The sequence below is a fragment of the Danio rerio genome, chromosome 8 (assembly GCF_052040795.2).
Source record: "Danio rerio strain M-AB ecotype USA chromosome 8, GRCz13ab, whole genome shotgun sequence".
NCBI lineage: Eukaryota > Metazoa > Chordata > Actinopteri > Cypriniformes > Danionidae > Danio > Danio rerio.
This window is the reverse complement of record NC_141028.1, coordinates 21,695,327-21,721,786: the sequence shown is the minus strand read 5'-3', so window position 1 is coordinate 21,721,786 and position 26,460 is coordinate 21,695,327. Positions and strand designations below refer to the sequence as shown.

Sequence of the window (26,460 nt, the reverse complement as noted above, 5' to 3'; positions counted from 1 at the left end):
CCAGTACTGGTTGCGGCTGGAAGGGCATCTGCTGCGTAAAACATATGCTGTAATAGTTGGCGGTTCATTCCTGCTGTGGCGACCAATCATAAATAAGGAACTAAACCGGGTGAAAATGAATGAATGAACATATTTTTTGTGAAAACATAATTTCCAATAAAACAAAAAATTGTTTATGTGAACTATTTCTTTAATTAATCACAAATGTCTGTGCATATGCAAACCATGCATATGTGTAAATGTGTCTGCATATGCAAAAACAAAATGTCGTCCTAGCAAGGGCCTCCTCAGCATTTTCATCTACATGCATCAGCGTAAACACACATGACTGTATATTACAGAGCTTGTGGGCCTTGTGATGATGAGTGCCAAAAAAAGAGAGCGAAAGCACGAGAAAAAGATGACATAAGACTGCTCAAGCACTGTACATATTTTCCATCAGAAAAAAAGTGTCACTCGGTTCTGCGTTCAAACCTCTGCCTGCACTGAGAGAGAAAGCGCTGGCTCCTCCGTCTGTGAAAGCTCCATCAGTATCTGCTCGGGCTCAGACAGCTTGTTCTTGTTGCAGTGTGTACGAACGTGATGACAGGAACCTTTCGTGTTTTAATGGAGTACATTGAATTTGACGGAGGAGGCCGACCCCTCCGGATGACTACACAATCACACACATATGCATTCAGCACACGTTAACGCTCCTGATATGACAGCGCACAGACACACACTTCTATGTTTTCTGTCATCAGGTCACATGTACTGTACACACAGGACACCATATGCCTGCCATTAGCTAACCATGCACACACTTTTTCTCTGCTTCTCATCTAGTCTGCGAGACAGTGGCCTGCAGGCAATGCTGGCGCAGCCTGTGTGTGAAATTGGACTGTTCTGCAAAGATTTGCCGTGAAATGCTGTGTTTGTTTGGGCTTAGGCTGCATTTTGTGCGTCATTTCTACACACATAAAGTCATAGGCTCTTCTATCTTTGTTGCATCCAAACCCCAAAGTGACAAACTCTGTGTCCTCCATCATAATCTGAGTTCATCCTTTCCAGCTGCAACAAAAAACCTTTTGTTGGTCGACTGGTTTCTATTTTCGTAACGTTGAAGAGCTCCGGCTCAGTGAAATCTAATTGGAGCATAATCCTGCTTTAAATGAATGATTTGTTGTGTTTTTCTCAATATTTATGCAGAATATTTTTTGTCAAACATGATAACATTCAAACAAGGCATGTTATTAAAAATGTATTTGTGAGATATAACTATAAATCTATAGCAGGGGTGTCCAAATGTTCTAATCAAGGGCCAAAAAACAAACTTTATTAAGGCTAGTAGGCAAAAAGGTAAATATATTTGTCATGGGTAATTTCTTAAATTAATTAATAATATTTTTAAATAACTAAAATATATATATATATATATATATATATATATATATATATATATATATATTACATTTTATAATAAACTTATTACAGTAAAAACAAAAACCAATCTCTGAATGGAGTTACACTAATATTTGCCTTCATTTGCTCGTTAGTGTCTTCTGCATGTCCTCTATTTGTCGAGTGACAGTATTGACACTTTAAAAACTCAGATTAATTACATTTAATTGAAACATTTAATTTCAATGAGCTTTTTTGTAGCTCAGCAATAAAACAAACAAACAAACAAAAAGGTTACGTCAATTCAGAAATGATGATGGCTAACCTTCTCATTCTCAGATGGGATTATGAGCCAAATTAAAGGTTACAAAGGGCCCTTTGGGCATCTCTGATGTATAGTTACGACTAAAACAACAAAACTTATTAGTATGTTAACAAAGACAGTAAAAAAGTCAAATCAAATATAACATAGAGTTACTGAAATACCACTAATAACGTTATAATATTTATTTGAATATAGTGACTGATTAATTAGTTGCATCTTTATTTATCTGAACTCTTGTGTACAGACAATGTTGACAAAACTGTACTTTAAAAGTATTTACCTGCTGAGAATTTCTGTTAAAACATTTCAAATGACTCATCTAATCAAGCTAGCGTGACAAAGAATATGAATATAAAGAATATATTAGTTTTTCAAAGCCATGAAGACTCTGTCAATTTAAATATAAATCAATAACTATAAAAAATACATATTAAATCTTTAGAATGTGGGTAATAAGTTCATGCCAGGCTATTTAGAAAAAGTTCTTATGTGCATTTTGAGTAGGGTTTCACAATATATCGTTTCAGCATTGATATCGCAATATGTGCATACGCAATAGTCCACATCACTGGATCTACAATGTCAATCTGGTATTATAATTGACCAGGAGCCACGTTCAAATCAAATCAAAATCAAATCAAATCATTGCAACGTCATTTGCAATCAAATCATTGCAACGTTTAACCATAAAGATACCAAAACATTTATTATGTTATGTATGTTTTAGGGGCTGGAAGTGTGTGAGATTTCAAGTAAGCAGGGGCTAATACAAATATAAAAACTGCTTTTATTCTAGCCAAAATAAAACAAATAAGACTTTCTTCAGAAGAAAAGATATTATTAGACATACTGTGAAAATGTCCTTGCTCTGTTAAACATCATTTGGCAAATATTAAAATAATAATAATAATAAGTCAAAAGGGGGGCTAACAATTTTTCAACTGTACACAAGATGAAAACAGTGTTTTATTTTTATTTTATAACAGTGTATTATTTTTTTATTACTACATGTATCTGAATATTGCTAGACTCACAGAAGTAATAAAGCACTATGTATTGTATTTGTACATTATCACTGCTCTAATGTATCCGTTTTTGAGATAATAGTACACATCACTAATTAGGAGATGCATTATTGGCGAAAGTGGTTTTATTCACAATATATTTATTTGTGTTCCAAAGACAAACAAACTAGTTTAAAATGATATTAGGTTGAGATATTAAGGATAAAATTCACTTTTTTGGGGGATGAGAAGGTGGGGTATAGCCTTTTATTATTATGTGATGTACGTATTACAATAAAGTAATGCTTTCTATTCAACAATTCCACCCATTTTCTCTTAAAAGTGGCATTTTTTACCAAAAAAGAAGACCATTGCATCCTACACTCAAGTAAAAACCAACTGGAGCACATGAAACACACCTACAGTACATGTTGACTATACACAATTGCACTCACACTCAGATTGGGCCAACATTAGTGGACTCACACATACGCACATGAAAGGAAAATGGCACAGGAAGGGCAGGGAGTAGATGAAAGGAGAATAAACATTATGATGAGGATGAATCGCAGAGAGAGGGAGAGATGTTGATAAGACTGCAGGTTTGGGTGGAGGAAAGCGGCCCAGCTGCGCTCCAGATCTCATCTGTGACTCTGAGCAGGAGAACATGACACAATGTCACTGTCTGCTTCTCATTTAGACTCTCTCAAACACACACACACACAGGTCTTTCGCTATGAATGAACAGCAGTGGCAGGAGTCTGGACTCTTTTCCCCCTGGTTTCCTCAGCACATTCATCTTCATGCTGAAATGTATGGGTTACGCTCATGTTTCAGCACACCCTCCAGCAAGAGTTTGTGAAAACTACAAATCACTCAAGAAGAATTATGCTGTCCGAGGGCATTAAATGGACGAAAACCTGTCCCGTAGATAAGAGAGAGATTGTAGAGTCATTCTCTCTCTTTCTCTCTGTCTTTCTCTCTCGCTCTGCCTAGGAATGAGCATCATGTGGTTTAGATGCTATCAGAAGCCCCAGGGTCTGATAAAGAGCAGTGGGAGTCAGTTTTCTCTCCCAATGGGAGGGACAGCAATCTTCAGAATGTGAAAGGATCAATGCAAAAGTGCAGTAACACACACACACACACACACACACACACACACACACACACTTGGGATTTGATCATAATAGAGAATTACAGATGACCTCAACTGTTTATTTACTGAGTGAATAATATCCCCAGCTATAAAAATATTTGGTGTTTCTTTGTTTGGTCTATGGCCTGTTAGATTTCCCTAAAAAAGTTTTCCATATAATTATTTTTCTTTCTTTCGTTATTCATTATTATGTGGTCTGGTACATCTTTATTCATGTACAAAGTCAATGTTTGGCAACTAATTAAATTACTTTTACTCAATAAGACCATAAAGGTTCCTTATTGTCATCAGTGGTTCCATGAAAAACCTTTAAAGGGGTGGTCCAGAATGTATTTTTAAGGCTTGGTTGCGTTTATAAGGTGCAAAGCAACGTGTGCTTCATTTGTAGAAAATAATGTTATTATTTCATATATCTTTGGTTATATACAGCTACTCAGCTGACATGAAAACGACTGTCATATTTCCTAGTTCCTCCGAAAGGCCCGCCCTCGAGAGGCTCTGATCGGTCAGCTAACAATGTGCTGTGATTTACAGATCGGCTCCACATCACCAAGAGAAGAATCACGCCCCTTCAAGCATGTGCTTTTGCACTGTGTACATACTGTCCGTCAGAGTAGCTGTTAGCCGAATTAGTGTGAGTCTGGATCAGACAGAAAATGAAAAAGAAAACAGCTAAACTTAGGCCTGCTCTCTAAAATAAATTCTGACAAGTGTCTTTAACATATATTCAGAATAAACATGTGTAAATAATATAAAACATTCACATATGTTTTGCGAGTTTGTTGTTTGAGATGTATAACACAGGGAAAGCGGCTGCATAGAGAGACACTGCAGCGCTGTTGAAGATTGTTGGTGTTTACAGCAGTTTGATGAATAAATATCAATTTGTAGCAAAATTGATAACGGTCCCAAACAACATTATTTACATCCTTGTTTATGTCCTTGCTACAACATGCCATTAACGCTAGAAACTATGCATGTAATAGATCGATTTTAACAAATAATAATACTTAAAGATTGTGGCTCACAATCCACCGCTTCGTCTATTATGTTTGGGGCGGCTCCTTCTTTGTGGAGTTTCTTAGCCGAATCCAGCACTGAACTGGGAGAGATTTTGGAAGCTGTCCTTTGTCAAATGCTAGCACTATATATATTTTTTATAACTCTCTGGAACATAATTAAAATAAAATTGTAAGCACTTCTCTCTGTACCATGTCCCTTTAAATAGCAGCATTTGAACGGCATTTTAGTGTTCTCTGCTGTAACAGTGCAGAGCCTCTGGCCACGCCCCTTCACTGCACAGGGGTGTATGCGTGTGGTGAATGCGTGTAACCTGAACTAACCTGAATGTATTTTTTGTAGTCTCCAGACTTCATTCACTGTAGGCTTTGCTAAGCTAACTCTGTAAAAACCAATGTCTCCCTTTGCATTGAACTTTGAGCATATTACATTCAGAGATGTTATTTATGTTCAAACAGCTACATTACGCATCAACAAAACTTTAAAATATGATATCGTAGTGGATCACCCCTTTAACAGCATGGAACTTTTACATCTACCAAAAAGTCTAACTAAATAAATATATATTTTTTGTTTGTTTTAGAAATATTGACTAAAATGTTATTTGAGTATCCCAAAAAACGTTTAGCATGCATCCTTATCAAATGCCCTTCAATATCTCATCCACAATAATACTTGATTTACACAGAGTTTCGTGTACAACTTGTAGGATCCAAGAAGTCATGTAGAACACAAATCCAGTCCAGGTCTCCTTCTCTACAAGGCAAATAAAACCTGATTCCCCCACCCAACACACACAGGCTTTAATAAATGTCTCGAAGCCCCATGCAGCTCCGCTCATCTCTGCTGGCATGTTTGTTCAGAGCGATGGGCTTTCAGGGGGCTGAGTTTTACTTGACTTCTGACCCCTCTCAACAATGCTCCTCTCCTTTTCTGTTTGTTCATCCCTCCATTCCATCTTTCCCTCAGCTCCTAGAGACCGGCCCGAGCATTTCCCCATGTCTCGATGGTGTAGCCTTTCACTTTCTCTGCGTGTTTCATTCTCTCTTGTCATTTCTCACTTCTTTCCTCCTTACAGCACAGAAGCAGCTGGAGCGCTGAGCAATAGTTGATTATTTTCCTGCTCTTTTGTCTTGTTATTTTCTTTTTTTCGTATGAAAGGAAAGAATGGCTGAAGTCTCCGCTACTGGCGCTGCCAAGTCAAATGGCAAAGTTTGTTTTTGGACAAGTGCAAAAAGTGAGAAAGGGGGTGTGAGAGAGAAAATAAGAGAGAGGAAAAGAGAAACTCTCTCCATGATCTTATTAAACAGACACAGATGGTCACTGCAGGCTGACAGAGGGTTCAAGCCGTGGAGACTGACAGGATGGAGACGACTGCATAGAGAGATTAGACAGAAAGATGAAGAGATTTGTCTGGCAAGTCAGGGAGGAGCGGAAAACCAAACTGCACAGAGGTGCGACCAAACTTCTGTTGGCAGTAATTCACAGATTCCTGGACTAAAACAAAAGACAAGACAAGGAGAGCATGTAGAATTAGTGTGACGGTAGAGGCAATGAAAGTCTTTTATAGAAAGTGATTTATACCATGTCCTGTTGAAATGCTTGATTTTGAATGGCTGGAAAGGTCATTCATTCATTCACTTTTTTTCAGCTTTGTCCCTTTATTAATCTGGGGTCACCACAGCGGAATGAACCACCAACTTATCCATATGTTTTACGCAGTGGATGCCACCAGGGAGCAGATCAAAGACTTTAGAACAAAGAAGACCATACCTGGTGAAGGGGGTGGGGGGTGTCTAGGTGTCAGGGGTGTGATAACACAGCTAAGCAACTGAACAATGCACTGGGTTTCGGGCAGCCACTGTGATCAGATACTATAACAAAATTGTTAATTGAAATTACGGGAGCTTTCAAAGAGAAATAACTAAACAAGAGGGTGGTGGGAGATGGATCTAAAATACGGGAGACTCCCTTAAAAAACAAAGTGTTGGCAGGCATGCACAAGACATGTCACTCTTGTAGTTTTAAATGGGGAAAATTTTAACGGTCAATCCAGCGAATAAATCCCTGCCTTCTAGTACAGGAGCCAATCATTAATTGCTATAAACTGAGGATTCTCTGGGGGAGGGGCTCGAACCAGATGTGGGTTTCTGCAGATTTTGTGTTACTCAAACGTTTAGAAACGAAACTAAAGAGACAGTTGTTGTTTATTGTTATTGGTCATTCCGTATTTGAAATTTGATTGTAAGCTTGGCAAGCAGTTTTGGAGAATTTGATGCTTTCCCCATTTAAACAGAATGCCCGGGAGGCATTTTAAAGATGGCCACAGAGTGAAATGTCTTCTTGAAAGGACTTTGAGCTGATGGGGATCAACTACTTCAGCGATATGCTCAGAAATATTTGTGAAGATGCAGATAACAACTGGTATTATGAGCTACTAGAAATGCCACTGTTATTCACACATACGGTTACATGGTTAAATGGTGTATGCCCAAGTTTATACTTCACGAAGTCACATCGCCATGTTTCACGCTGCATGACTCTGTGGGGTAGCATTCAGTTGCTGCTGTGTTCACACTGTAGGATAGATCAGTGACAAGAGGATACACATGACATGACTAAAAACAACACTTGCTAAGCAAAGAGAAAAAGAAAAAAAATGGTAGCAAGAGGGGAAACAAGGATTGATCATTCTGCAAAGAAAGTTGCTGCTAAGGCTGGTCCAGCAAAATGTTTCTGCTTTTGTTTTTTTAATTTAATGTTGTTGTAAAGCTTTTTATATTAGAATTTTTTTATAAATATTTCATGAGCGTTTCTTTTTGATCATGTCATTCAATGAAAAGTTCTAAATAAAAACATTTTTTACAGTTAAGGACATTTTAATTTTTGTGTCATTTAAAAGTTTCACAGATATTTCATCATGGAACCACTGATGCCAATAAACAACTTAGTTTTCTGTACAATTTATGGAATATAAATAAAAGCAATTATAATATAACTATTAATATAATAGTTAAACTTTAATAATTAAAGTATTGTTCAATACACATAATAAATTATATAGATTAAAATCTTGACGCTATCTGAAGTACCTCCTGATTTTGCAAAGTATGATGCGATCCTGGATTAACATCTATTTTTGTTCGAAAATGTATTCCATACCTACTCCCTACCCCTAACCACAACAGTAAATTATTCCCAAAATCAGAGGGGAATAACAGTTGGATAACATAAAGAAGTGCATAAACCTGACCATAAGTCTAAACATAACATAAACTGTGAATGCATGCCTTAATTCTGATTGGCTGATTGGAATGTTGTTCCAGGATCAACATAGATGTTAATCCAGGAACATTTACTACTTGGCGATATCTGAAACAATGGGTTTCATTCACTAATAATGACATTGTTTTTTCATATAAATCATTAGAATATATATTAGTTCAACATTCTGCTAAAGTGTTACTGAAAAAAGAAAATTACATGGCATAATAGTTATCTCAAGCTAATCCTCGAAAGGCACTATAATTCTGTTATATACAGTACAGGGGGCAGTCAAGAGTGAGTACAAACATGCAGGGAAAATGGCAAGAAACAGAATAAGCTCTAATAAATGAGCAATAAATAGCTAGTGTCATCCACAGGAGAAGTGGTCAGCCATGCTCGACTGCTGTTTTTCCTTTCTCTGTTTGGAGACTATAATTTGATTTTGGCTCACACTGCCCACTGACTGCACCTGTGCCCATCTGCACTTTTCCCATAATGCCGTTGTCCACTCTAAAAGAGACTAAATCACTTCCAGCTGTGGCGAATATGCGTTTGCAGCCAGCTATTATTTATTTTGCCATCCTCTCTCCCTCTGTTCTACCTCAAAACTTTCCATAAACAACAATGAAAATGAGCGAGCAATGCTGGAGAGTTGACTGAAAACAAGATACAAAGAAATGAAGGTGTGAGATTGATAATGTCTTGTTGGTTGCGTAGAAGATCTGCAACAGCTGAACTAGAAAAAGGAGTCTGTTGGACCGCAGACACAAGTCTTTCATCCTCACATGTGTCAATGAAATAGCATGTTTCTTTTTCCTCCTCTCATTTGGGAACATTACATGGGAATTAACATTCTCTTCTTTTGTGTTTCCCTCCCTCACTTGGTCATTTTCTCTATTGATTCTTTCCAAACCGCTAATGAAATTTTGGAATGCAATGCTTGGGAGAAGGTTAGACGTTCCAGGAGCAGGCTGGGTTCTAAAAACTTAGTTGTTTGCAGAGGAGTTTCTGTCTTTAATCAGTCCACGAGACTCTGGGCCCATTTGCACCTGGTAGTCTTACCTAGTCTTGCTCTTAAGTAATCAAAAAAAAATATATAATAATAATAATAAAAAAAATTATATATATATATATATATATATATATATATATATATATATATATATATATATATATATATATATATATATATATTACCACTGCTTTTCTCTTACATTTGTAAATGATTGCACTCTTACACCATCCTGGTTAAACTGCTTCTAAAATGTATGTTAAATACCTAAGCTACGTCCCAAATAGCACACTATAAACCATTTACTTATGCACTTACACACTCAACAGCATTGTATATGTATGTAGTGTCATCTCAGACGGAGCACTAAAGTTTACTAAGCGGAAATTCAAACCGATTCCCTGATAATGTTTGACCATTGCCAAATTAGTAAAATGAATGTCCAAACTACCAAATAATACCTGTCATGAGTATAACCGCATTCACCATCAGGAGGCGCTATAATCACTCTCGTAGGTGAATTTTGCTTTCACAATTTAAAATAAATAATCCATTATGAGCGCCCGAAAGCTCCTCCCCTTCTGATACATGAGCAAAGCAGCAGCTGTTGAGTCTGTCCATCAAGTGTCCATCATTCCACACTTGATTTTACTGGTTGAATAAGTGCATGATAAGGGGTAATTAAAGTGCACTTATTCTTTTTAGGGTTTTTAGTGTGGATGCACTATTTATATTATTTATACTACAAAATGGCATAAAATAGTGCATAGGTATGCGATTTTGGAACGCACCTCGAGTTCACCCCAAAATGGTCATCACTTACTCTCATGTCTTCAGATCACAAATGAATAAATTGTAATCAAATCATAGAAATTTATCTATTCACCCCAAACTCAGACATTTAAAAATGTTATTAAAGAGCTAACAAAAACATCCATGTGAATTAAGTGATATAAATAAAGTCTTTTTAATCAAGATAGTTGCTTTATAAAATAATTATATTAAAATAATATAATTAAGGATTTTACTTACATATACATTAACCAAGTGATAGCAGCTTTCAAATTTGGTCATAAAACAAAGCATGCTTGCTTGATGCTCAAGAACCAATGATTCTTCTTGTGTGTCAAGCAGGTTTGGTTGAGCTTTCTAATTACAATTTTTGACCAGTGTTTATGTTAATAAGGACCTAAATTTATTCTGTTGATCATGTTAAGCATGAGCACTAAGGGTGCTTTTAAACCTGTCAATCGATTCATTTGTTACGAAACAGGGATAAAAATTGCTATTATGTTGCTTTATGTTCTTGGTGCAGTTCGCTTTCGCACAGCAAAGTTTCTAAACAGACCAAAAAAGCTAAAACAGTCATGTGTGAGTAAACTCTCCTTACATTGGTCATAGTTTCATGGTTTATTTTGTCCCACTCAGCTGTCATGCATCCTTATTTTAATTTACGGTGATGAGCAATAAGACATTATAAGCGGAAACCTGCGCTTTAACTTTGAATGGTGACGCCCACAGACATCATCACCAGATATAAATCAGAGGTAAGACTCTCTCATACAGAGCCCTTGGAGAGACTGCAGTTCAGTCAATGTTCCTAACAGATAAACAGCGCTCATTAATAGTCCAGCATATTTTCACTTTCGTATTTGACATGAAACGCACATTTACTGGTAGGAATGACATTCCGCCCTATTCATAATTCTCTCTTTATATAGCCATATATACCTATTACATATCCATGATACACTGTGATTTTGCCGGGCTCAGATCATTTTTCTTTCTAAATACAATCGATCGGCTGGATTGTTCGTTTCAATCAAGCTGAGACCACCTCATTTAGGCGCTCAGACCGGATGATTTGATGCAGATCCAAGCGCGATTGCCAAAAATGCCAAAAGAACCACGCTATCTGGGCAAACAAGACAGGTTCAGAAACAAAAATCTAGGTGTGAAAGCACCCTGAGTTTCCGTGGACTTGGATTAAACCACTTGATTATTATTTGGATTTATCTGTTGACCTTTGTATGGAGGCTTAGAAGTATCAGAATTTTAGATCTTGGCGCTGGCTAAGAGGAAAGTTAATTTTAATAATTTGGAGCTTTGATGAAAACCAAATATTGACTGTTTTTTAAGGGACAGTGCTACTGTGTGCCCTGCCCTCTCCCTTTCGTGTTTCAGTTGAGATTACATCAAACATCAAATAAAAAAATGTGCAATAAAGTTAATTTAATCATTTATGCAGATGCACTCCCCTATTTAATCATTGTAAAATAATCATATATTCACAAAAATTGTTATTCAATCTATCTAGAGAAGTATATTTCAAATCGCAATTTATGTCGCAGAAAAACTGAATATTGTAATGTCAATTTCGTCCAAGCCCTAGCATAAGAGCCCATCTGGCTAACCTGCACACCTACTACCACCCTGTGAAGTCTCCATTACGTTGTGAAAATATGCTTTTGTTTAGCACAATGCATGCTAAAGGGTGTTCACACTTCAACAAATGGAACATTCTCACACACTTCAGCCATCCTTCATCCTGCATACACACACACAAAGCACTGGGCCTTAAAGTCTGTGCTCTCTCACACTCTGTCCATCAAATAAACAGCAAAGGAGCACAGAATGATCCAATTCTTTTTCCTGGCTCGCTTTCGTCCTCGCCGTCCCATCCTTTAATCCCTCTATCTATCACATCCCAGTCGTGCTTTCATCTCCATTTTTCTCATGGAATGTGCTTAAGGTTAAGGGAAACTCCTCATTTTTGGCACCAGCACAGAAGAGAGGCAGATGGGTCAAACACCCGTCTCCTAATCTGAGCGTGCCATGGCCGCTTCAGCAGCTGGCATCACTATAAAGCTCCCATATGTGGGTGCATACCATGGCACAAGGAGAGCACATCTGCACAGGAGGGCAAAACCTCGACATGACATGGCAACCTAAAAATGAAGACAATAAAACAACACACGCAATATTGAAATAAACGCCCGGCGATTACAAGGCTGGCAGGGGGTCCGTTCAAGAGTTTCTGGCTGGATGTGAAGTGCGATAGACGGAGTGCATTCATACTCTTCTGGTGCTGGTTTGATCGTGGTCCATTTTGGGATTACCGTGCTGGCGGAATGACAAAGATCTGAGAGTACTAGGCTTTAAATAGATTGTTTAAAAGAACGCTTGATAGATTAAATAAAAGCACAACATCATGCAGTAGTACTGAGCAAGCTACTCATTAAAGCTATAGCAAATGATCAAAATCTATTAAATGAGTCCATGTTTTAAACTAATGGTGAATAGCTTCTATAAGCCTAATAGTTGCAGATATTTTGATTATTATAGATCAGTTGATTCCTGCTGTCTTTGGAGCAGATTATCAGTCCCTCCAGTTTTTAAGGGACATTTTTTCATATTTGTGGTCTAAAACAATTTGGTGATGGCTTTTAAAAAAAAAAACACATAACATTATTTTCTTACATTTTTTGTGTTTTGCTTTAAAAAAAACACAATATATTTTTGTTCTTTTTTGATCTCAAGAACATTGGACTTGCAAAATAGTATCTTATACTCAACAACTGCTAGTTAACGCAAATTTCTAATCAGCCTATCACATGGCAACAACTCAATGCATTTAAGCATTTAGACATGGTCAAGACTAACTGCTGCAAGTCAAACAGAGCACCAGAATGTGGAGGAAAGGTGATTTAAGTGACTTTGAATGTGGCATGGTTGTTGGTGCCAGACGGGCTGGTCTAAGTATTTCAGAAACTGCTGATCTACTGGGATTTTCAAGCATAACCATCTCTAGAGTTTACAGAGAATAGTCTGAAAAAGAAAAAATATTTAGTGAGCGGCAGTTCTGTGGGCGCAAATGCCTTGTTGATGCCAAAGGTCAGAGGAGAATGCCCAGACTGGTTCCAGCTGATAGAAAGGCAACGGTAACAGACATAACCACTCGTTACAATCAAGGTATTTAGAAGAGCATCTCTGAATGCACAACATGTCCAACCTTGAGGCAGATGAGCTACAGCAGCAGATGATCACACCGGGTGCCGCTCCTGTCAGCTAAGAATAGGAAACTGAGGCTACAATTGGCACAGGCTCACCATAATTGGGCAATAGATGATTGAAAAAACAGTGCCTGGTTTGATGAGTCTCGATTTCTGCTGCGACATTCTGATAGTAGGGACAAAATAGTACCTTGTTGAATCTATGCCAGTTCTGAAGGCAAAAGGTGGTCTAGTAAGGTGCACCTAATAAAGTGGCCGGTGAGTGTGTATATACGTATATACAGAAGTACCACTAGTTACAATGTTGTTCTACAAGAAGCATGTTTTGTTTATTTTAAAATATGAGGTAAGTCTGTTTTCATGTGTTGTTTATAAACAAAATGTGGATTCATCCATCCAACCATCAATGTCTCTTAAAAAATCGTAATATTAAGCTAATTTTGTCACACTGCTGGCACAACTTTGTTTTCATTTTGCACAAATTGCAATAGTTCCATTCAAAAGAAATTCAATAGAGAAATCTGTCAATTTCTGCATCATGCAGGCAGACAGACAGACAGACAGACAGCAAGGCTTTAGGCTATGGTAAGCTATAATATAAAAAGTATCCATATAAAGTGGTGTTAAGCTTGGTTTGCTGTTGGTGATGCCCACTATTCAGACCAAGCCTGCCGGAATATTGAGCAAAACAGCAATCTGCATTTCATTCCCAGTGCTAAATAGAACAGCAGCACATACTCATTTCCAACCTTTCTGTATGAGGCAGGGACTAAATCTTCTGTAGCCTTTAAGCTAGTACATAAATCAATCAGCATCGCTACTTTCATAGACCATTTTCATTACTGTATTTCTGTCACACACACTCCCAAACACACCCTTTCCCTGTAAATCTCCAGGGCAATTAGAATGACGGGTCCTAGCCAAAATAGAGAGGTGTAATCAAGTACACAAATCAACTGACCACACATGATCAGGTACAAACGTGTTAGCCAGCAGAATGCACGGCAGCGTGAAATTCAATATACCTTTCCATGCAAAAGAAGTGAAAAAACTCCCCCTTCCCCTCTCCAACGGACTCTGCTGTCAAAACGCTTAGCTTTGATTGACAGCCAGAGTGGAGTGAGTCAGCCAGTCAGGCGTGTTGTGTGAGTGAATTGGGCGGGAGTGTGAAGTTGAACCCCAAGAGTCTGGGACAGCTGCAGTGTCGCTGTGGTCTGTGGCTGTTGCACACCATAAATTCTCTCTAAAGAGGGTTTACTTTTTATTTTAATGGGAGCTGTAAATTTACAACCCTTGGACCCTGGAGATAGAGCCGCTTTTAAAGGAGCACTCCCTGTCTTTTTTGTTTCTCTTTCTCATACCCGTTTCTGTAGGAACTTTCTGGCTTATTTGTACCTGGCTGTATGTGGGAGCTTCTTAGTGCTGGATAAAATGAGATCACAATACTTCAAAATAATTTCGAGACAGGCAACTAAACAAAATATTGTAAGTTAGGCTACTAAATATTCTATACATGCTGCAGTATATTCACGCATATGAAATTAATTTGAATACATTATTAAGAAATAACAACTTATTATGGTGACATGGTGGCTCAGTGGTTAGCACTGTCACCTCACAGCAAGAAGGTTTCTGGTTCAAGTCCAGGCTGGGTCAGTTAGCGTTTGTGTGTGGAGTTTGCATGTTCTCCCCATGTTAGTGTGGGTTTCCTACGGGTGCTCTAGTTTCCACCACAGTCCAAAGACATGCGGTATAGGTAAATTGAGTAAGCTAAATTGGTTGTAGTGTATGCGTGTGAATAAGTTTTAATAGATGCTTCCCAGAACTGGGTTGCAGCTGAAAGGGTATCTTCTGTGTGAAAGCATATGCTGAATAATTTAGTGTTTTATTCCGCTGTGGCGACCCCTGAAGAATAAAGGGACTAAGCCAAAGGAAAATGAATGAATAAATAACTTATTACAACAAACTTATTACAACAATAACTTAAAAGAATTGTTCACCCACTAAAATGTTATCATTTAGTCACCTCTTACTTGTTCCAAACCTGATTGATTTTCACCTTTTTTTGTTGAACATTAGAGATATTTTGAATACAGCTGGAAACATGTAAACCCATTCACTTTAAGAGTATTTGTTATTCATGTGGAAGTAAATATTTGTTTTAGCTTCCCTCAAAATATCTGCTTTTGTGTTCAAAAGAAGAAATGACACTTTTTATATATTTAATTTCAGTTCTTCTAAACTAAAAGGACACCGCATAGCACATGAAAGACTAAAGCAGTTTTATAAGTTAACTTTCACAATTTGTATGTTCTAGTTCATATAGCCTAGTTTATATTGTGCAATTTAAAGTTATATGCTCACAAATGCCTGTTGACATTTTACAGTTTTATTGTTCTCATACTGAAATTGGGACTTTGTATCAGCCAATACATACTTTTTTACAAAAAATTGAGTTGTGAGATATGAAATAAGAAATGTAAAAAGAAAACCCAGAAATATGAGAAAGGACAAAATCTAAAGATATAAACAAATAAACTCAAAGTGCTGTAAAAAAGAATTGCATGTTGATAATCTCTCACTGAATTTAATCTCAAAATAATAGTTATATAAAAATAATAGTTTATATATATCAAAAATTTCCTTATAAAACCAAGATTTCAATAGAATAATAATTGTGAGATTAAGGAAATTAATTTTCCATCGGGTTAGTCCCTTATTTATTAGGGGTCGCCACAGCGGAATTTAACCGCCAACTATTCCACGATAAGTTTTATGCAGAAAATACCCTTTCAGCCACAACCCAGTAAAGGGAAACACCAATACACACTCTCCAGGGTTTCTGCTGGTTTCACCAAGTTAAATTCAAGACTTTTAAAGACATTATTAGGACCCCTATGAACAAAATTTTAGACTCATACAGGGCTAAACACAAAGAAGATTTTCGAATGGCCCAGATGGAAAATATTTTTATTTGCCCAATCAAAAATGTATTATAATTTAATATTTTCAATAATACAATAATAAATTTCCATTTATTAATACAATAATATTTTAATGATAAAAAAATCTTAGCAAAATATTTTAAATATTGTGTCAAAACAAGCAAGCTCTAGTTGTAAATACATCCTTTTTTCAACATAAGCTTTCTTTAAAAAATAAATAAACAAATAAGTATATATATATATATATATATATATATATGTTTTTTTTTTTTTTTTTAATATATCTTTCAGTAAATGCATGGGGAACTTTTAAAAATCTCATTCACACACACTCATACACTATGGCCAATTTAGTTCATACAATTCACCTCTACATGTCTATGAACACCCGGAGGAAACCCACGCGATCATGCAAACTCCACACAGAAATGCCAACTGAACCAGCCGGGACTCAAACCAGCAACCCTCTTGCAGTGAGGCGACAGTGCAAATCACTGAGTCACAATGCCGCCTTAAGGAAATCATAACCAACTTTATTTTATTTTTTTTATCCATAGCAAAAACAGCCATCTACTGTATGCTGTAGCTCTCTCTTTGTTAGCAGCAATGTGAACAAATATGTAAAAAAAAAAATTTGGAATAAAAAATAATATTTCGGCCATTTAGAAATAAAATCCCATCACTTAATTGTGCATTTTACAGTACGCAGATGTAATATCTTGGCACCTTTAAAAGAAAAAAACTGACTATTATTTTTAGTGCGCGTTTGTGAGCACTATCCAATGTGACATCATATTATGTGTTTGGGAGTGACTTAACTTGTGTATTTAATGTGTTGAAAATGACAAAAAAAAAAAACTCTTTCTCTCTCTCTCTCTGCAGGTGTTGTTTGCCCTGAACCAGACTCTACTGCAGCATGAGAGTTTGCGTGCAGGCATTCTGCAGGGCACCTTTACTACAGAGGACCTCATTGCACACTACAATTGTGGAGACCTCAACTCCATCATCTTCAATCATGACACATCCCAGGTACACACACGAAAACAGTACATTGTAGCAGTATGTGTATACTTGTGTAACTGTGCATGTGTGTGATGTATTGCAGTCATTATGAGCTTAAAGTTTGAGCTGCAGCAGGTTCAGTCTGATGGATAGCCTATAATTCTCCACTTCACCCTGCAACACGCTTTGAGATTAAAGCAACACCAAACACACATAGCGAGAGAGAGAATGAACATTTTAGGAAATATGTGAGGGAGAAGCACGAGGAAAGAAGGGAGGAAATTTCTTTCTGTTGTTCCATATTTCCTGCACAGGTCAGAGGCAGGTCAGCTAATGGCTCTCCTGTCTGATAAGGGATCTGTGCTCTCTCTCTCTTTCTCTGCTGTCTGTTTATATACCCCTTGCTGTAATTATGTAGTGCATGACTTAGAGCCAGAGCCGAGTATTCTACTTAATGTTGCTTTCATGTCCTCCTGAGACGTTAATTCTTAAGGCCTGTTCACACCGGGATGCTTATTGCTCGTGTTTTTCGTCAACGTTTAACGCCTCATGACTAAATAAAGGGTGTCTATGTGATTGTGCACACCAACGCCCAATACGGCAGGCGTAAAAGCGGAATTTTCTAAGAAACGCCTCATGCTTGTTTTTTCGTTTAGAATTTTTCTTTTTGTCTTCTTCTATGATTCAAGCGGGGTCAGAAGCTTAAAGTTGTGTAGTGCCACCCTGTGCACCGGAGTCTTGCTGTTTTTCATTGAGCGCCATCTAACGTCAAGGACTGATTTTGCATACTTTTCTGCTTGATGCCAGTGTATTCGCTAGGGTTTGAATGCAAAACAATGTCTCGAAAAATGCTGATGATAAACGCAAATGAAAAGCGTCCCTGTGTGTACGAGCCTTTACACTATAAAAAAATATTCATATAATAAACTGTGATATTTTTTCTGCTTATTTGCATTTATAAATTGCATTATGGGACTTTTATCTATGCTCTGTGAACTTTTCAAGCTGAAATTTCAACTCTGTAGTTTAACAAAGGCAGGTACTTATTGACGTTTTAGAAATTAAACAACAGAAGATATAAAATAACAGAAACAAAAGTACTGGTTCATTAGCAGGTTCTTGTTTCGCAATTCACAACACTAAGACAGACAAAAATTGACTTCAAACTAGTAAAAATGTCAATAAATGGCACTTTTTCAAAATGTCCTACATCAAAACTTTTTGAAGAAAAGATCAAGGTCCCATAATGCATTTCATTAATAAAATCATATTCATGGCTCATGGTTAGCACATTTGCCTCACGGCAAGAAAGTTGCTGGTTCAAGTCCCGGCTGAGTCAGTTGGCACTTCCGTACATCGGTTTCCCCCACAGTAAATGACATGCAGTAGGTGAATTGAATAAACTAAATTGGCCATAGTATTTGTGTGTGAATTAGGGCTGTGCAAATAAATATCTAATTGCTATTTTTTAAAAAGATTTTGCGATTTCGATTTGATTTGCGATTTCATTTTGTAGTCAAGCTTCATCTCCATTTTTTGATTCTTACCACTAAAATGTTAGTTTAAAAAGAAACTAAAAAGATATTAAATTACTCCAATATTTATTCAAATTTATTTATAAATATTCAGAAATTATTTACAAATTTTTCTGTAGAGCAAACAGTATTGAGTTATGGCGTTAGTTAATTTCCTGGGGCCTTCGTGATGTTTTTCATATGGTGTAACAGCTGCAAACAACTCTGAAATGTTACTTTGCTGTTGCTAGCTACTATATTGAGTCACACAGCCAATAGTTGACTCTTTAGCAAGACACTCCTCGTCTGGCTGCCTGTGGTGCTTTATTAAGTGCGGGTTGTTGTGTTTCCAAGTGCTGTGGCAACAATTTTGAGACAGCTCCCACGTGCTGTTTTCTTTGATATTTATTCATCTGTTATTGCTTCTCAAGTGGCAGACGCCATCCTCCTACTTGTCCGGCTTTCCTGTTTGTTTGTTTTATTGTGGGCATTTCGAATAGTTTGGTTGCGCAATTTTTATTGGGCAGAACGAAAGTGTGCTCACTCAATTGGCAAGTAAGACCGTCTGACACAGACCACAGTCATGCATTTGCTCTGAGTGGGGCAAATTATATATTCTGTATTTCATATCACAGGCTCTTGCGATTAGCTAATCGCAATGTTTGAAATTGCGATTGTGATTCGATTTCTATTAATCGCACAGCCCTACTGTGAATGAGTGTGTATGGATGTTTCCCAGTACTGGGTTGCAGCTGGAAGGACATCCGTTGTGTAAAACATATGCTGAATAATTTCATTTCACTGTGGTGACCCCTGAAGAATAAAGGGACTAAGCGGAAAGAAAATAATTGAGTTAATTTAGCTGACAAAGTCATAATAGCAATGTCAGGAGCATTCTAGTCACTTTGGTAAGCACAAGACAGTGTTGTACCTACAATAAAAAAAAGCAAGGTTGGTTAACTTTGCTTAAAAAAAATGAAGATCAAAGAATTCACAATAATTGTGACAACCAAATAGCCATGAATTCTGCCCACTGATCTACATATATTAAGATATATAAATGGTATCTCTCTAATATAAAACAGTGATTCCAACATGTTTGCACTGACAGGCCCTGACTTGGAAAGTCAAGACTTTAAGAATTGGTGGTAGCGTTCATGAGCATTCAACTTGTAAATACGATTTTTATCTGACATGACTTTAACGCACCTTCTTTTTATTATGAACAGCAAACCAAACCAATGTGATCTCACCAATGTGAACACATAACTATTTATGTTTTGCTGAATTGGTGGCTAATTTGTAGGAATTCATTAGATTACATTTGATTTAAAATGTTAGATTTCTGAAAAAAAAAAATAAGTTAAAACGCAAGCATAAAGGCCCATAAATGGCTTGAGACTTTCTTGGCCAAACCACTTTCAAGTAACATATAAACTAAACATACTAAATGGCTGCCTGGCATCCCCTTTTGATATAGTCCAAGCGTATGCAAGCTCTTTTAGTGCAAGAATAATTCAGCCTTGGTGTTACAGAGAAAGAAACAAGAAGTAATTTTACCAACAGTGATCAGACTGAATAACCAAAGTCATACTAGATGAATTAGGCTGATTGTAATAGCATTAGATATGGACAAGTGTCTACTCATTGTTTGAAACTAAGGTGTGCAGTATTAATGTAATTTTATTACTATTGTTTTATATTTATGTAATTTATTTGATCTATCTTCAGTATTGAGTTCTCTGCTGTGACGTGAATTTCCCTTTAGGAGTAATAAAATCTAACAAACAAACAAATAAATAAACAAACAAACAAACAAAGAGCGAAAAGTTGACTTTACTTACAAAAGTGAGTATACCAATAATACTTAATTTTAAAGCAATAGGTTGACAAATTAACTAGTTACTTTTAAAGCAGCAGATATACTCACTTTTTAAAGTAATGTCAAAAAATCACTTGTTACTGTGCAGTAATTAAACATTTTAATATTTTGATTCAGTAATTACAACATTTTGTAAAAAATTAAAAAGGAAGCTATTACTAAAAACAGCAATAGTTTTTTTTTCAAAGGTTTATATCTTTTCTTCAATTATACACCATAAAGAATGCTGGATTCCACACAATTCCTTCATGTTGTCCCGAAAAAAAAAAATTATTAACTCAATTGTTTTTACAAATTTAATTGGATTGAATATAAAATAATTAAGTTGTCCAAAAAACAACTCATGAACTGTGGTGTTTCAGCTCATTTTAAATAAGCAGTTTGAACAAGCAGAAACAAAATATTTTTTTTAATGGATGTGACTTTTTGTAATTAACTTTTCCTAAAAAGCTAACATTGGATCTCAGTTTTAACTGTCCATCCCTCCGCTGACCCCGTTCAGATATCTAGCACACTGAAGTTTCTCTATATACTGTGCATTATTGCAGTGGAGGAGGACAGAGAGAGGGTGTAAGAGGGCATTACTGGAAAAGCCTTCTGTAAAAGTGGTTTGGATGCTTACAGGGGTGCAGCAGTTCATCTATCAGTGTCTGAACACACACATCCAGTGGAGCCAAACGTATGGCTTTCTGCTCTGCTGCACTTCAGCGCCTTAGTGCAGGAATCTCTCAGATAAACACACATGCACGGCCCTATTTACCCCCACTGCCTCCACATTTCCAAACTGTTCTCTCATTAGAGGCGTATGGATAAATACACACACACACATACATAGTATTTAGACGTTCCAGAGCTCTGGATTCTAACAAGAGGCCACCTCATGGTTTCCCTTTTAAGTCTCTCTCACTTCCTCCGTCCTTGTACCATTATCCATTATAATCTCTGGTGTATGTATAGCCAGTCAAGACATGGGAAGCTCTGTGTTTCCGACCATCAATTATAGCCAAAGGTCCAGAATTGAGGTCCATAACCATATATATTTCCCTAATGCCCTGCTCTCTTCCAAAGATCTGTACACTCTTTTCTAATTCTAAAGATGGATTACAAACATAAGGATGCCAGTGTAAAAAATAAACAGGTTATTATGAGTTTGTGTATGTCATATTATCTCTCTGTTATGCAACTTCTTATAATGCAACATCAGTTATTGTAATTGCAACCTTACATCTTTCAATTGCAACTTTCCATACAATGTATAACAGCAAGAGCAACTATTTTCAATCGTCTTACAATTTTCTAGTTCAACTGTTTACTACACAAAGGTCTTCACACGCTGAGGACCTGTTCATACTAGTACGTTTCAGTTTTAAAACGCATACTTTTGGCTACAATTAAGCCTTCTGTCAATAATATCCCAAAGTTTTTGAGCGCCGAAAATGGGGTATTTTGGAAACGCTGAAGAGGCCGTTTTAATTTTTAGATGCTGCTGCTCTGTGTCAGTGTGGATGGGAGAAAATGGAGACATCTGAAATTGGAGGCATGGCTGCCGACGTTTGCTGCCGACATCTAATTGGGGCTTTTACTCAATATTAAATGCACAAAGTTCACACTCCTGAGGACACGACGGGTAAATCTTTAAAGGGAAGAGTGTGGGCTACTTCATAACGTCGTTCACAGTGCTCTGGTTATGTTGTTTCACTTTCTTAACAATAAAATGAAAACATGAAATAAGAAACTGTCTTTTTTCATTTTGATATTAACTTAACAGACACTAAAATGTTGAGGCATCATGTAGCTACATATTTATATGACTGTCATTTTCACTGTATGCATTTTTATAACAAAACCGGGCCTATAAAATAACTGCCTCCTTTCATTTTCATTGAAATACATGAAATTCATTGCTGAATATCGTTTTTAATAATCAAAAATGGCCATTATAAAAGTATAACGACGAATAAGTTTATACAATATAGGAAATAAAGGCAAGCAATCAGTAAATATGCAGAATCACTGTATGTGCTCACATAAAATAACATATTAACTTATATTTGCGCTCTGCCAAATCGTGTTACGTGAGAACAAGTAATAGATTCAAAATACCAAAGAGTCGTTAGAGACAAGATTAATTAAATATCAACTTTAACAACTATAGTGAGATGAATTCCAGCAGAAGATCTTTGGTGAAGTGTCCGAGCTGCACTGCTCTCATCTGAGGAGATGCCCACATAGCACTCGCTGACTGCCTAAAGCTTGCATTCACTGCAGCGCTTGCCAGAGTGTATATGTGGTCATGTGATGTGCGTTTTTAGCGATCTAATGTGAACAAAGAGCTGTTCAGAAATGTTATAGATGAAACGCCAGTGTGGACGTAGATCGTTTTCATTCTAATACACCGTTTTAAAACTAAAACTTATTAGTGTAAACGGGGCCTAAAAAAGCACCCTAAATTTGCACTTCAGTTTTTTTATTTTTTATTACCAGTGTTGGGGAAAGTTACTTTAGAGTAATGCATTACAATATTGAGTTACTCCCATCAAAAAGTAAGTAATTGCTCAACATCTTTATATTTTTATGAAAAGTAATGCATTATATAACATTTGAGTTTTGATCTCTTTGCAGGTCTTTTTTCACCTTTTTTTATTGAGAAGCTCTGCATTTAACAACCACCTATATAACCCCCACCTTCATTTTTCTTAAAAAATGTGGGATAATATTACATTTTGAGAACTTTCTGAGCCCAGAGCTATACATGCTCTATATACAGATTAATGAAAGCATCTAAAGTAATGTGTTTGCTGCTTTTGTACGTTTTGTGTTATTAGTTAAGTAAATTAGCTGTTTATTGAAATAAAAAATTTAAATAATTTATATTAAGGCAAAAAAGATTTTAAACAATTAATATGTTTAATTACAAAATGAACAGCAAGACAATTGAAAAAAAAAAACAATTAAAAAAGTGGCTGCATCTTTTGCGTTTTCTGAGTTTAGTCGAATTAATTGTTTTACCTGGAGAACATGAACTGATGTCAGTCATTTGTTGTTTAGCTGGAGGTATTCGATGTCACGTTTCTTGCAGTTGACAAAAGTTTTACTTACACATAATGTACACCTAACAACATTTCTTTACTTCGTTAAGTTCAAAATAACAAAAATCCATTGCAAAAATGTAAGTCTGCTGCTATTGTGTGATTCAACGAAAGCAATTTTTATTTTGCAAAACATTTAGTAAAAGCCAATTAAGCACGGTAAAAAGTCAATAAATGCGTTACTACAAAACCTCAAAACTAATGGCTTGTTAGATTTTGTTGCTTAAAACTAGTCATCAAGGCAGTTTATGGGAAGTTTGGGAACTAAAACATTCACTGTCTTTCTTCAGTCATCCCTTAATTTTTCCCTTCTTCGTCCTCTTTGATGTTTTTTTGAAGTTGAGTTTTTTTCCCCCTTCCATCTATTCTGTCCATTCCTTCATAGCAGACTGTAGACAGACCCGGCCAGCTGTAGAAATCTTCCCATACACTTTACCCTGCAGCAAATCAATCAGTGCATGCAGAGTCCAAGACAGTAAAACAGCATTCTGTAAGTGTGTGTGTGACTGTCACGTTCCACAAAGTGGCACAAAAGTGTCAGCTGCCCAGTTTCACACACACACACACACACACACACACTGAGATTCATGCCAGGATTTTACTAACACCTCTTTCTCTTTCTTTCTCTCTTAGCTTCCGCATTTCATCAACAGTTCTCTGCCAGATCATGAGCGCTTGACGGCGCAGCAGATCGACAGTTACCTGCGGCAGGAGCTCATTTACAAACGCAATGAACGAATGGCCCGCCGCGTCTCCGCCCTCCTTCAGAGAAACCCCAACCAGAGCTTCTTTTTCGCTTTTGGAGCTGGTGAGTCATACAAAACATATCAAGCACACACACACACTCCCAACAGCATGAAGATGAGGTCAGTGGACATTAACCCGGAATAGGTCCAGCTACAAAACAAACACACACACACACACACACACACACAGCCACAAATGGCAATAAAACCAAATGGTCCTCAGAACTTTTCCCTCATCACTTTCATTCCTGTGTGCACCTGTGTTTGACATATGCATACATAACAAATAGGACTTTAAAATAATTAATAATTGATTATGAATCATCACAATCATGCATTTTTCTTTTCCATAAAGGAATAGTTCAGCCAAAAAAAGACATAATTTATCTTTTTCTCGTGTGGTCTTAAACCTTTTTCTAGAAACCAAGTTTCTTTCTTCTGTTGAATACAAACGAAGATATTTTGAAGAATACTGGTTGCTGAGACCCATTGCCTTTCATAGTAAACAAAAACAAAATAGCAAAGAAAATAGTAAAAACGAAATAATTACCATAGAATTTAATAGGTTCCAGCAAGTAGCATTTCCAAAATATCTTCTTTTGTGTTCAACAGAAGAAAGAAACACAAATAGGTTGAGCAAGTGAAGGGTACATAAATGATGACTGATTTTCTTTTTCTTTTAGGGTGAACTATCCCTGTTTGAAGCTCAAAACTTCAAGCATCCATTGTGTAACTATAGAGTCTCATTATATTCATTAGACAGGTTTTATTTTTAATTATACATACATACATATACACTCACCCGCCACTTTATTTGGTACACGTGTGCAACTGCTTGTTAATGCAAATATATAATTAGCCAATCAGATAGCAGCAACTAAATGCATTTACAGTATGTATTTAGACCTCCTGAGGTTCAAACTCAGCATCAGAATAGAAATGGACGTGGCCTGACTGGTGGTGGCAGATGGACTGGTCTGAATATTTTAGAAGCTTTGATCTACTGGAAATTTCACACAGAACCATCTCTACAGTTTACAGAAAACAGAAACAAAAATATGCGTGGCAGTATTGTGAGGGAAAATGCCTCACTGGTGCCAGAGGTCAGATAGGAATGACCCGACAAGGTTTGCAGTAGTAAAAATGTCAAATCTTGAAGGATCATCAGCTAAAACAGGTAAATTAAGGCAATGACTAGAAAAAATAAGACAAGAAACAGGAAATTGGAAAGTGATGCTTGGTTTGATGAGTCTTGATTTCTGCTGAAAAGTTTTATTGCTATGGTCAAAATTTGGCAAAACCAACATGAAAATAAAAATCCATCTAACGGTGTATAAATGGTTCACGCTGATGGTGTAAAGTGGTGTGGGGGCATTTTCTTAGGCTTCTTAGTACCATCTAAGCATCACTTAAACATCCCTGCCTACCAGAGTCATTCATTAGACCCTAATGGCAGTATGTGCACACACCTGTTCTGAATCTACTGAAGGTTTTGTGCAATAACCTTTAAAACACAAGTGACTAACAATAATTGAATGAGATCCAGTGAGAGCACTGACAGCTAATCTCATCTGTAAGAGTGTGAGTTGCTTGTTTTAATTTGCATTCCAAGCTAATACTGGTAATGTTTGCTGATTACTGCATCGAGTCCTGAGGGTGTGTGTATGAGCGCATTTTTATGCATGCCGTTCATTAGCACTGATGGGGTGAATTTGAGGTTTTCTGGACAAGAGTGTGAGAACCTGGTGTCAGTTTCTATGTTAAAGGGCACCTATGGTGAAAAATCTACTTTTCAAGCTGTTTGGACAGAAATATTTGTAGGTATAGTGCATAGGCGGTCATATTGGGTTGATATAAACACACTGAGTTTTTTTCTTCAATTTAACAACATAGAAACAGTGGACCAATTGAAGAGTTTTCAGACTGACAGCAACTTGACGTAGAGGTGAGGTGCCCCTGCCCACCGAATTGATTGACAGCTGCGTAACATGTCCCGGTAGTCACGTGTATGATCAGATCAACAAGAGAAGAGAAGCGCAATGCAACTGGGAATAAAACGTCTGTTCAGTTTGCTAGGATCATCAATCGTCATCAAATGTGATCAA

General features: G+C 36.8%; 1 protein-coding gene and 1 long non-coding RNA gene across 8 annotated transcripts in view; one reads left to right on the top strand and one right to left on the bottom strand.

The window, feature by feature from the left end:
* si:ch211-120j21.2 overlaps nucleotides 1-26,460 on the bottom strand; it is a 238,426-nt gene that overhangs the window by 127,219 nt on the left and 84,747 nt on the right. The gene's annotated exons all lie outside the window — the stretch shown is intronic.
* trabd2b (TraB domain containing 2B) overlaps nucleotides 1-26,460 on the top strand; it is a 102,306-nt gene that overhangs the window by 53,876 nt on the left and 21,970 nt on the right. For both annotated transcript variants that reach the window (XM_087263662.1, NM_001270477.1), the window contains exons 3-4: nucleotides 17,005-17,151; nucleotides 24,243-24,417. In XM_087263662.1, coding sequence (XP_087119788.1) covers nucleotides 17,005-17,151; nucleotides 24,243-24,417 — 322 coding nt within the window. The remainder of the gene's footprint in view (nucleotides 1-17,004; nucleotides 17,152-24,242; nucleotides 24,418-26,460) is intronic.